The sequence below is a fragment of the Benincasa hispida genome, unplaced genomic scaffold (genome assembly GCF_009727055.1).
Source record: "Benincasa hispida cultivar B227 unplaced genomic scaffold, ASM972705v1 Contig245, whole genome shotgun sequence".
In the NCBI taxonomy this organism is placed as follows: Eukaryota; Viridiplantae; Streptophyta; class Magnoliopsida; order Cucurbitales; family Cucurbitaceae; genus Benincasa; species Benincasa hispida.
In genome coordinates, this window is record NW_024064773.1 from 43,343 (window position 1) to 56,672 (window position 13,330).

At 33.1% G+C, this 13,330-nt stretch overlaps 1 protein-coding gene across 1 annotated transcript; it reads left to right on the plus strand.

Moving 5' to 3' along the window:
• Nucleotides 1-12,630: 12,630 nt before the first annotated feature.
• Nucleotides 12,631-13,330, plus strand: LOC120069121 (classical arabinogalactan protein 26-like). Its single transcript, XM_039020808.1, has one exon. The coding sequence runs from the start codon at nucleotides 12,745-12,747 to the stop codon at nucleotides 13,156-13,158; it is 414 nt and encodes a 137-aa protein (XP_038876736.1). The 5' UTR covers nucleotides 12,631-12,744; the 3' UTR covers nucleotides 13,159-13,330.

Consider the following 13,330-nt stretch of genomic DNA (forward strand, 5'->3'; position numbering starts at 1 on the left):
TTTTTTTTCAAGTGCTTAAAAGTTTATGAAATGACATGTGGGGTTTGGTAAATATATCAAAGGATGCCTAACTAATCTTATTTTAGTTTACATCATTCAAATTAGCGATAAGATGTTTCTATTGTTATCGATTAAACTTTGATAAGATATTTTTATTGTTATCGATTGAGCTTTAATAAGACATTTTTTTCTTGAAACAATAATCATCTATACTATATCAAATGAAGTTGTGATGAATAATTTTTATTTATTTATTTATTATTATTATTATTTTTTTGTCCTTACATCTTTGTGATAATTTTCACTTTGACCTTATAACCTTTCAAAATGTTTTAAATCTTTGTGGAAAAAAAAAACAAAGAGATGGTGTCATTTCAACTGTTATAATTTTTAAAAAAATAAAAGAAAAGAAAAACAAAGAGGTGAGTGCCCTTTAAAATGTTAATATTTTTATTTTTTTAAGAAACGAAAAACAAAACCACGGAGAGGTTTAAAAATATTTGTTTTCTTGAAGATAACATGGAGATGAAGAGGGGGGGAAAATCTTAAAGAAGAATAAAGAAAGAAAAAAATAGGGAAAAAAAAGATGCCTAAAACATGAAAATTGAACGCAAAGCTTAGTTAGAGCCGGAAAAATAGATGGACCAAAATGAAATCAAATGCAAAATTCATGGATAAAATTGTTGTTTTGGGGCAAGTTTGAGATTGAATTTGGAATGGTTAAAAGTGATTAAAAAAAATCTTAACGGTTTTTATTGTTGACAAAAAGATTGTTAGTAAATCACTTTTGAAACACGCGTTCATTTCTTAGTATCTTTAAAATCTGATCTTCTAAAAAGGAAGGTTTGGGTTCTTAGAGCTTATTTGATAGGCAATCTAAAAACATAATTTTGAAAATAAATGATTAAAAGAAAATAGAGTTTTATTTCATGTATTCTATATATGTTTGGTAATTAGTAGATTTAGAAATTAAATTCCAATTTAAACAAATTTTCAAAATGTGTTTGAAAATATATTTAGTTACTCATTAAATATTAAGTTGAGTATAAATTATTACTAATTAATCAATGAACTTTTTTATATTAAAATTTTGTATAATTATTATTTTGTAATATCATATAATATATAATATACAATATATTACATATTTTAATTTAACAAAAATAATTGAGTTTATAACATAAAATACTATTTTGTTATTGTTTTTATGATTTGTAATATAGTTTTGTATTTTAAAATTTTGAATTCAAAATCTGGATATACTGAAAACATAAAAAAAAAAAAAAAAAAAAAATTGTTTAAAAATTTATACAGTTTGGATCTTAGAATTCGGAAACAATTTTCGAAAACAAAATCCAGACTACCAACCAAATGCATATTTACTGAACTCAGTGAAAATATAAAACAGAATTTTATTTGCTTACGAAACAGACCATTAAATATTGGAGTCCATTTCATGACAAAGTGTCTAGTAGTTCACATACATATTCCAAAACTTAAAAATAAAGTAATTAATAGTTATTTAAATTTAAAATTTATTTTGTTTATTAACCATGATAAATCTTGTAGAGGTGAAGGCAAGCTGGTTTGGTTGGATTAAGGGTATTTTTTGGACCAATTCGATTGGATTGAGAATCTAAAAGGTCAGAATTTTATTCTCTAATCCAACCCAAATTTTAAAGGTGAGAAATTATAGAATATGTCTAAACGTGGCTTGGAATTAAGAATGTCTATTTTTAGTTTTTAATGAAAAATGTCTAAACGTGTGTAGTCATTTATTATGTTTTCCCACTTTACCCTTTTTTATTTTGAAAATGCATCCTTTTAGTCATCCCTAAAAATATCTCTATGGAAGGTGTATTCCTAAAAAATCTCATGATTTAATAAAACTTTTAGTCGTTAAGTTCAAGGTACTTGTGTGCCTTACATGATAATTATATACTCAAACAAATATTTTAACCATATATTTACCTGACTCAATATGAAGTTGCAACATTATTTATTTTTTAGTTCAAAATATTATTCTTCAAAAACGAGATAATGTACATGATATGATTTGAAAGGTTGGTGGAGGAATTTATTGTCATGGTGGTCATATGCCAGGTATTTTCTTTGGAGATTCGGGAATGTTACATAATTTTTCGTGTTTTTTTTTCGAAAACATTATTTATTTTTCTAGGCTTTTGGTATGGGTAGTTTACATTTTATTAGATATTGTTTTTAAGTTATTAGATTTGTTTTTAAAATATACCATAATCATAGGGATTCTAAGAGTAAATCTATCCATTTGTAGATTTTAAAAAAGTCAGTAAATTTAGTCATTTGGCTAATTTTCCAAACTAAAATAGTTTTGGCCATTTTTTAAAAACATCATCATATTTTGATCAATTATCCAGTCGACCTATTTTTTTTAGCAAACTCGAGACCTAACTCAATCCAACCCTTATAGTTTTGGTTGAGTAGTCTAAATTGTTCGGGTTGTCGAGTTTTTTGAAAAATATTGAAATTTATTTTTGAAAATAAAAATAAAATATCAAAATCATCTAAACTCATAATAAATAAATGAGTATGAAGGAAATTAGATGTGAGGATTTCCATGAGCAGCGGAATGATCGTTTCAAATTCCTCTCGAAATTGAACAATAACAATTATAGTCAAGAAACGGAAACTTACAGGTCATGCTCATTATGAAATTACAGCATGCTTTACAATAAGATCAAGGGATAACAAATACATACCTTTTAAGACTCATACTTCAAATGCCCTCGATCATGAACGCTCGTTCAATCTCCAAGACAGCAACACACGAACGTTGGAATACAACGACCGCAACACAACACGATCAATCAGCAAACATGAACTCAACGAACTCCAAAATCACGAATCCAACGAACAACCTCAAAAACCTTGAGTTGAGTTGAGTTGAGTGAGGACGCCACCACAATGGCTATCTTGATATTCTCGGTGTGAGAATCCAGAAGTGTGGGCTCTGTGTGGACTTAGTTAGAGGAAGATATCGGAGGAATAACAATCGTGTAGACGATTAAGCAAGTGGGAGATGAGATGTGTCTATCGTATAAACTAATGCTCAATCGTTTAGAAGAAGACAAGATATCGTATAGCAAAAGGCCTACGATCGTTTAGCTACAACCAGCTGAGTGAACTATCTTGTAATGTCACTCCACGATCGTTTAATCTCTCTTTCAGCTATCGTTTAGTGAAAACAATTCTAACTTGACAGCAATCTGTGAGTGATTTCTGAGAATAGAAACTCTTGCAAAAAATCAACTAAATTTAGGAACACATTTTTCCTTTTATCTCATGATTACCATAAAACCACCAATAACCTCCCACTCAATTGGTTATTAGAGAAAAAGAGATAATTATCCAATAATTAATATTATTATAAATATATATGATAATCAACTTACCATATTATATTTATAACCTATAGTTTTAATATTTCATCTCATGAAACATATAACCATAGCTCTTTTTCTATTTTATGGTACTTAATGTAAATCTCATTTACATTAATCCTCTACTTGATGTATCTCATACATCACACTGATCATATCATATATAATCAAATTTCCTCTTATCAATTTGAACATTTTAAATCAATACCAAGAACTGATTCTCAACTTAGATCCATTGAGCTACCAAGGGGACCTTATGAACCTGTAATTTAAAGCTCCAACAGTACGTGAATAACTAATTAAACTCTTTAGTCATGGGATCCACCATCCGTTAACTGTCAGACACTCCACTAAATACCGACAACTGCATTCTTCTTACTACGGATATATTTTGTATCACACCCCATCTCAGACAACCCTCTGAGCCTAGGAAAGGACGTAACTGCAGCAGTTATTAACCCTTTCGTTGACACTTACTGCCTAAAAACTCTTTCGGAAATAACTTTGATACCAATGTACATATTGAACAATCAACTGATTAAGTAGGCCCATTTTATTTTACAACAATGTAACATTTAAAAAAATCCAAGATTTAATTACGCTACCGGAGGGGGGGATAAAACATAAAACAATAAAAAGTCCTCACATATACTTTTGGGAAAGCAATGCATAGTCAACAAGAACATTACCACAAGTTCATTATTATTTTCCAGCCAAACCGCTGGACAATCCCCAGCTCGACCGCTGGTTAAAACAACCAACTCCAGCTTGACCACTAGTTATCACATAATATAAACATCCCCATTACTTTCACACGTATACTAAGACAACAACAATTCCTGTGGAAACTTTCCTTGTACCCTATTATCCCGCCAATGTGCACATCAACTATTTTTCCGCTAACTATGCTTAAGTGACTTGACTATATTTCTTGTCGGTCGTCACCGACTATCATTTTCCACTGACCGAAGCCGACTATATTTTCCCGCCAAGTACCTTTTTCAAGCGTGCTAACTATGTATCCCGGGTACAATTTCAGTTTCCAAAACAAACATACAAGCAACATCTCAACAAGCATATTAATCAGATAAACATAATGTCGCAACTTTCCTATGTCTATCCAATCTTATATGCGTTCATCTAATCACACATATGCGTCCATCAAAATGCCGCAACTTTCCTATGTCTGGACACCATCAACCGACGTATGCGTCCATTTAATCTTTCATTGTGCATCTAATTGACACAACTTGGTCACTTATGCTAGATGCTTGCAAGCTCATCTTTGGCCGCATATCCTTTCCTTTCGCATGGCTTACCTTTGCTCTATGCATTCAACTAGGATAATGACCAACACTCTTTCAACGCATACTACTAGCTTGTCCTATGCGCCTACAAGCCCTCAGATGTCCAACGCATAGTACATGTCCAACGCATAGCACCTCACCAATGTATAGTGTTGCCACATACCATCGGGTAACACTGCCGCATCCATCGCTGCATACCATCGCATAGTACTGCCGCGTCCATCGTCGCATACCTCCATCGCCGCATGCTATCCATCACCGTATGCCTTGCACCGTATCACCGCATGCCCTTGTATCATCGCATGCCCTTGCATCGCATTACTACATACCATCGTGTCCAATGTCCAGCGCCCTTGGATGCGCAACTTGAGGCTGTCGCATGCATTGTTCTAACCTTTCAATATATTTGGCTGCCGCATGCGTTATTCTAACCTTTCAATACATTTTGCCGCATGCGTTGTTCTAACCTCTCAAGACATTGCATGAGTTTCTCTTGGCCATACTTTGGATTCCTTCAACGTCCCAAATAACCTCTAAATGATCAAAGTCAACGCATGGACAGCACTTAGTCAATTTTCTTGCTTCCAACGCATGGGTTATACTTAACCAATTTTTCAAGCTTTTCCCCAAAAGTCATGCTTTCAAATTCACACTTTTCTTCTACATTTTCACCCTTTTCTCTACAATTACACATTAGTTTCCACATCAACCTACTCATCACACTAGTCTCAGTAGGGTACATACTTAAATAGAGAAATTAGGGTTCAGGGTTCACATCTTAGCCTTGAGGCAGCTCTGGGTGCACGTATGACCTTGTGATTTAGTTTACACTGCGGGAGGCATTCTTTGTTCAGAGTAACCCGCCGTTTTAAACGAGTATTTGGGTACAGAGTTGGTATGGTTTTCAAATAACGACTGAATGCTTTATAATGTGCTTATGAGAGTTGATCATGCCACTTTTTTTTTTTACTAGCACATGTTTGAGATGATGCTGAATCTTTTATACTTTGTTCAATGATTTGATAAACTTTATTGATGATTTAGAAAGCGATAGCTTATGTTTATATTAAACTACCACTCACTGGGCTTTAGCCCATGCCTTCCATATTTTATGTTTTTCCCCACCCCCAGGTAGCGACAAGTTCCTGGTGCTTGCTAAGTCGTCAAACGCCACTAGTGTTGTTAAACATCTGTTGTATTGTTTGAGCATGTATTTGAGAGTATTCCAAAACAGCTAGAATTTGTGAGTTGCATGTCATGGGAGGTTTTATTCAAAATAATCCTTACTGTTGTTCTGTAATATCTTTAAATAGTACTGTGATTTAAATTTAATCAAATTCCTAAACTCTGTCAATGAACATAGATTATTTTTTGAAATGAGTTTGGAAGTCTGGGTTTGATCTTGAGTACAAGATATGTTAAGAGTTGGGACGTTAGATGTCATAGAGAAAAGTGACGTTTAACGTTTTCACACTTCGTTCTAGAAGTGAAGGGAAATCTAGAACGGGGTGTGACACCTTAGGCTCCCCCTAAGACAAAAATCATCTTTAATGTTTTACACTTATCAATCGATGAACTTATAAAGCGGAATACAATGAGCAAAGATCAAAATACAATGTTGCACAATTCGGGCAATATACATCTACTGAGATTTTTTAGAGTTGGAAATAAAATATCCCACATATAACTTTTAGATTAGGAAAGAAAAATGTTACGTAGGAAATAGTTTTGTATGAAATAGGTGTTAAGACGTCATTTGAGACAACAGCAAGAACCACCACAAATTGCCTTAGAAAAAATATAGAGCCAACCAACAAATCTCCAACATGTCATATCAAAATAAAATCTAGATGTTTTAAGATTTAATCGTTGAACAGATCACAAATACTTCAATTTGAAATATGAAAAAGAACTTTCTACTTATAAGGTGGCTAAAATCTAAAAGATAAATTTCATATTCTAATGTGGCGGGGACAATTTGAGTAACAATTTGAACATGTTTTTTTAAGGAGAAATTGGGGTGGGTAAAAGAAAAAAAAATGGATAAATTAGAATCTATTTAACAAAATAGACCAAATTGAAAATTTTAAAATGAGTAGATCAAATTAAAATTAACCTCAAATCATTAAAATTAGACTCTAAACCATTATAGGAACTAAATTCAAAATTATGCTCCAAACTAAATGTATTAAATTCAATATTTAATAAACTAAAAATGTGTTTGACATACTTCTAGTTATTTTTAATTAAAAAAATGTTTGGTTTAAATATCATTCGGTTCACATATTTTCAACTTTGTTATATTTAGATCTTATCTTCAAAATATCTATTTTAGTCCTTCAACTTTTTGAAGAGAATAGAGAAGGGACAAGAGAGTGATTGAGTGGAAAGAAAAAATAAAAGGATAAGCACCCAAGTTTGAAATAATATAAACTTGACACCTCATTAAAAATTACTATATCAACCAATGATCAAATTAATAATATTATTTAAAAACAGTTTTCAAATTTCAAGGACAAATAAAATCTTAAAGACCAAATAAATACTATTTTTAAACCCAGAGGCAAAAGTCTATTTACAAAAGAAAAAACTATAAACAATTTAATATATATGTTACTATAAATTCAATAGGGTATGATTTAAAGAACAGTACACTACATACTAAAGAAACTGTGAAGAGACAAATGGAAAAAAAATTTAGTACTACAAATTCCTTCGATTTATTATCTAACATGTCATTAAATAATTTATTAATTTATTATTTATTTATTTAGTGCATTCCACATAATTTTTAAATGTCACTATTGTGGCAAGCTATGAATGAAGGTACTATCGTAGTATTAGAAATTTGTTAAGAAACAAATCTTATTTTCAAAAAAATTGAAAACAAAAAACCAAATCAATATTATCAAGGTTTAAAAGTTTCAATATAGTCTTTATATAATTTAATCAAATCTAACCATCATTTTAGGTTGTTGCCATATTGATAAAAATTTTATGTAATAAGGAGCTAAGGTTGGTTTTGTTGGTTTTATATTATGGTTTGAATGTGAAACCCTAATACTAAATCCAAGGTAAAAGGTTATTTGGAGAAGGAAAATCTTAAGTAATAAAGATATTGAGGCAAGGGTGAAAGCATTAGTACTAAATTATATCAAAAGGTGGCAAGTGGGCCAACACATATGGAGGGCTTAAGCACATTGAACGCAAGAGTGCATAGGAGGATGGAAGCAAGAAGACTTGGGCAATGGTTGTAGGCTTGTATGAAACTAATGCAAGGGCATGCGGACACGGGCAAGGCATTCGTTGGAGGCATGCGTCGAGCAAGCATGCCAAGCACACAGCCCATGCGTTAAGCCGAAGGACACAGCCTATGCGTCGAGCAGGTATGCCAAGCGCCCTTGCCTATGCGTCGAGCGGGCATGCCGGACGCCCATCCTATGCGTCGAGCACTGTCGAGCCTGTCGAGCAGCCATGCGTCTATGCCTTAAGCCAAACACACAGTCCATGCGTCGAACGGCCAGCCTACGTTGCGAGCGCATTATTGAACGGCCATCCGTCGAAGAGCCCTGCCGAGCAGTAATGAGTCAAGGCACGCCCATGCGGCCGAGCAAGCGAGTGATGATCAGTGCCTATGCCAAGCAAGCCGTGCGGACATACCTAGTGAACCATGTGTCGAGGATGAGCGGCCACCCTATGCATTGGTGATGACTGACTCATGCGATGGCTAAGTGGGATTTCGATGGAAGTGAGTTGGCTTGCTATACGTTGTGGACAAAAGAAAGGTTAATTGATGGGGAAAATAATTCCAAGGGGAGATGACAATATTTATGAAATGTGTTGATAAGCTTAACAAATTAGATAGATGAACATGTTAAGTATTTAAGTGATTGAGGTGACAAAAGGAGGTTCACACAAAGCTCTAAGCATGAGGTGGACAAAGGAGATTACATGCAAAAGAGGTCTTATCACCTTAAGCAGGAGGTTACATATAAAATGGGGATTTTGGCTGGAAAATTAAGGTGAGAACAACTCAAGGTTGTGCTGGAATAGGCTAAGTGTTGGCAGCTTCAAAAAGGGACAAATGGGAGTTGAGTTGTCACAAGGGGGTGAGTTTGGGATGGCTATAAATAAAAGGGTAGGCGAGAAGAATGCATTCATGCCATCACCAAAAATCTCTGTGTTGAGAGCTTATTTAGAGTGTTACGCTTGAGTATTTAGGCTGCCAAATTAATTGGGGTCTGAAGGAGTTAAAGTTGCATTGGTGAAGCATTGGAGCCAGCCCGAACGCACAGCTAGCCAATGCATCCAGCACACAACGCGCACGCCTTGCGCCTTGCAGCACTGCATCCGTCCATCAACGCGCCTCGCACGAATGCATCACGCAGCCAGCCCAATGCAGCAGCCACCATGCGATGCATCACGCACGCCTAACGCAGCAGCCCACTGTGCGACACAGCACGCCCACCTGCACACAGTCAAATGGCCAGCTACCTGCCACAATCCAAATAACCTCTAAAGGGGCTAATTTTAGGATTTTGACTAAGTTTGGAGTGGGGTAAGCTAGTATTTTCATTACATAATGGTATTTTGACTATTTTTGCATTATTTATTGATATAACAAGTGTTAATTGAGGAATTTTCATTGATATGGAGGAACTCTCAAGAAGGTATTCTCAAAGTGGTTTTAGTAGGAATCTTGCTTACGGTGAGTGGTTATTTAGTTTTATGCATTGATATGTGAATAAATGCATAGGTAAGTACAAGATGCATGCTTATGATGTTATGTTACTTGTCATGATATTTGCCTGTGTAATTTCTATGGAAATTAAGATTATTTCCCGAAACACATAAGTTTAGCATGCTTAAAAATAGTACTGTGGCAGAAAAATATAGTCGGTCTCGGTCAGCGGGAAATAATAGTCGGTGACAACCGGCGGAAAATATAGTCAAGATACCTAAGCATGACTAGCGGGAAAGAATTGTCGATGTGCACATTGGCGGGGGAAAGCAAGTTATAGGAAAGTTTCCATAAAAAGTTGTTATGATTGATGTGAACATGCCAAGTATAGCATGAGACTGGAAGATAATGATTGAATAAAACTGCATATGATCATGCATAGATTATACTGAAATTGTGATTATGTGAACTGGGCTTATTAGCTCACGCTTTTCCAAATATTTTCTTCTATTTCCCCCTCCCTTCCCCCCCAAATTACAAAGCGAAGCGTTTAGGAAGGAGTCTACAACCACCAAAACATCAAGACTTGATAATTTCTCAGGGCACGGCTCGGATCATGTAATAGAAAAGTATATGAAATTGAGCTATATGTATGAAACTTAGATAGATTACTGTAAACATGTTAAGGTTTTTAATAGATAAAGGGGAAAATGTTAAATTAAAATGTTGTCTTGGAATGCTACTAATATGTCATCATGCCCTCTCCCCAATCTTGAGGTTTAAGGCTTGGGAATGAGTGTGACATTGAAGTTGAGTAAAAATATAAAAGAAAATTGGTAGATTTTTCAGCAGGATATTTAAAAGACAATTTAGAAAGAAAATAAGCCTAAACTATATAAAAAGTATAAATAAAAAATTTAAAGTTACATGAACATGCACCAAATTCTCATTATTTATATCTATCTCCATAATGTGTGATTACTGTCCAAATTGTATTCAATTATAAAAATCTCATAGTGGTATTCACACAAAGCACATAAACACCAAATGCAAAAATTAAAAATTAAAAATTAAAAAAAAAAAAAAAAAAAAAAAGCAAGGAGGAAAAAAAACCTACTTTATCTTCCTTCGTAGTATTTTAGGTTTTGGTTTAATTCGATTTTATAATTTTAAAATGCGACTGTTTTCGAATATAGAAAAATAGCCAATTTATTTATAAATATATTAAAATGTCATTATCTATCGATGATAGATACTACTGATAAATTTTGATAGACAAACATCTATCAGTGTCAGTAATAGACAATGATAGGTGTCTATTAATTCTATCACTGTCTATCATTGATAAAGAATGACATTTTATTATATTTGAAAATATTTTTCAGAAATTTATCATTTAACATAATTATTTTTAAACTATTCAATTTTGTTGATATACTTAAAACATTTTGTTATACTTTAAAAAAGTTGACCATTTGCGTTAATTAATTTTTATTTTAAGCTCTTTTTCTTCTAAACTTTATGTTTAAGAATAAGAATCAGACCTGTCACTTTTCTAGAAGTTTAAGGACAATAATGGACTATTTAAAAGTATATCTAAGAACCGAATTAAATCAAAATTTAAAGTTTAGTCATCAAATTGAACCCTTTAAAAGTAGAAGAATTTATATAAAAATAATTAAAGAAAAAGTAAAGTAGCAAAGCATAACCATTTTGTATGCTTGAGAAAGAAAGAGAGCTAACCCAACACATATTATATTAAAAATAAATAAATAAAAAGTTTCACAATCTTCTCTTTATCAAATAAGATCAAAATAAAATGTTGTATTATTCTTAACTTTTTATACACTCTGTTGAGTTAGACAGGTTGGAAATTTAAAATCATACATTTCTATATATATTTTTTAAAAAAATTAAGACTAATTAAGGGGTTGTTGTTTTGTTTCATTTCTTTTTTCTTCTTTCTCTCTTATTATACAACTATGATCAAAAAAGATAAATTTATTTCCATTTAAAACACTACCTTAATCTCTATACTTGAAAATTTATTGTATTTTAGTTTATATTTTTTTTTTTTCAACGAATCTTTAAAATAGTATCAAAATTAATTGGAGGCTAATCTTCATAAGTTAAAAGAATTATAGATACGATCCTTACATTTTTAATATTTAATATAGTTAAATTATAAAATTGATCCATGTGGAGTCCAATCACTCATAAGTCTAGAGTAAAAAACTACCAGATAAAGTAATAGAATAAACTCTCTAATGTGTGTTAATCCTCGTTTTTTATGTAATACCTAGCAATCACGAGTCTTAAATATCTTTCTTGGCTCTCAAGAGTGCTCTCAAAAATAGTTTTTCCCCTTAAAATATCTTTTAGAATTAGGCTGAAAAAGATGTATAAATATATATGGAAAACCTAATACGTCTAATATTATTAAATTACAAACTTGATCCATATGGGCTAAGCATAGTATATGGTTCTTAAATTTTAATTTCATCCCTCAGGTTTAAACTTAGTTTCAAATTTTTCAATGTATTTTAAAAGTTTCAATTAAGTTGTATAGTCAAATCACACAAATCATTTGTATCTACAATCTTTTTTTATAAGAGATCTAAATAACGTTTTTTTTTTTTTTTTTTTACCAAATGCATTATAATCAATGTTTAAGGTTCGAAATTTAGTAGAAGATAAAAGGAAATATATTTTTTTTGAACCCTTTTTAAACCATAGAATCAAATTCATAATTCAATTTACTGAACATTTATGAATTCTAAATATGAATATAACTCGATTGATTTAAATATAAACAAGAGACCAGAAGTTCGAATTTCCCGATAAAAAGTCTCCCACAATTTCATGTCAACTAGACGAAGGAATAATATTAGCCAATTTGCATTCAATTATAAAAATCTCATAGTGGCACTCATACACACACATCACAACACATAAAACACCAAATGCAAAAAGATAAAAACAAAAATTAAAAAATTAAAAAATTAAAAAAAATGTACCTTTGCAAAACATTTCCATGTGCTTTGGAATGGCAAGAGAGAAGAGACCCAACACACAATATCAAGCCTTGTTTGTTAGCTTCACTTGCCAAGCTGTATTATCACATGACAGTCCAATAATAGTATGCCACGTGTCATTCTGTCTACACCTTAGCTACACATACATCACAGACACCCTCCCTTTTCAGCTTTAATTATCATAACCCCTTTTTTTCCCTTTGGGTTTTTCCTTCTCTTCATTTATTCATTCTTCTTCTTCTTCCTCTCAAATTCTCACTTTTTTTTATAATTTTTATTTTTTTCCTCTCTCATCATTGAAAATGGCTTCCATTTTCTCTCTCTACATCCCCATTTTCATGGCCTACACAGCTTCTATTTTGCCTTTCTCTTTAGCTTCTTATCCCAATTACTCCCCTACCCTCATTTCTTCTATCTCCGCCGCGCCGGAGTTTTCACCGTTTCCGTCGCCCTCGCCCTCGCCGGCGTCTGACATTTCTCCGCTCTTTCCGACACCCGGCGGCGCTACACTTCCTCCGTCCTCTTTGCCTACCATCCCCTCCAGTCCCAGCCCTCCGAACCCAGATTTTATGGACGCCGCGCCGGCTCCGGAGATGTCTCTTCCGCCGTCTCAGTCCTTGCCATTCTCCGCCGCTGTCTCTCTCAACTTCGATGGGTGGTGTTGGCCGGTTTTGGTGGCTCTTACGACGGCTCTCGCGGTGGAGCTCTGCCGGTGACTGGTGAGTCGCCGTTGCTCGGCTTTTAGTGGACGTTGGAGTGTAGTTGTGTTTGATGGCACTAGTAATTCTCTTCTTTTACTTTTATGTCTTTTTGTTACAATATATAAATTTAATTTTGTATTTGAGTTCAATTTTTGTTTTTTCAATTCCATATTTGGGGGGGTTTTTT

Bases quoted from the DNA above. Each gene is read 5' to 3' on its own strand.
- LOC120069121 (XM_039020808.1), top strand. From the start codon at position 12,745: ATGGCTTCCATTTTCTCTCTCTACATCCCCATTTTCATGGCCTACACA.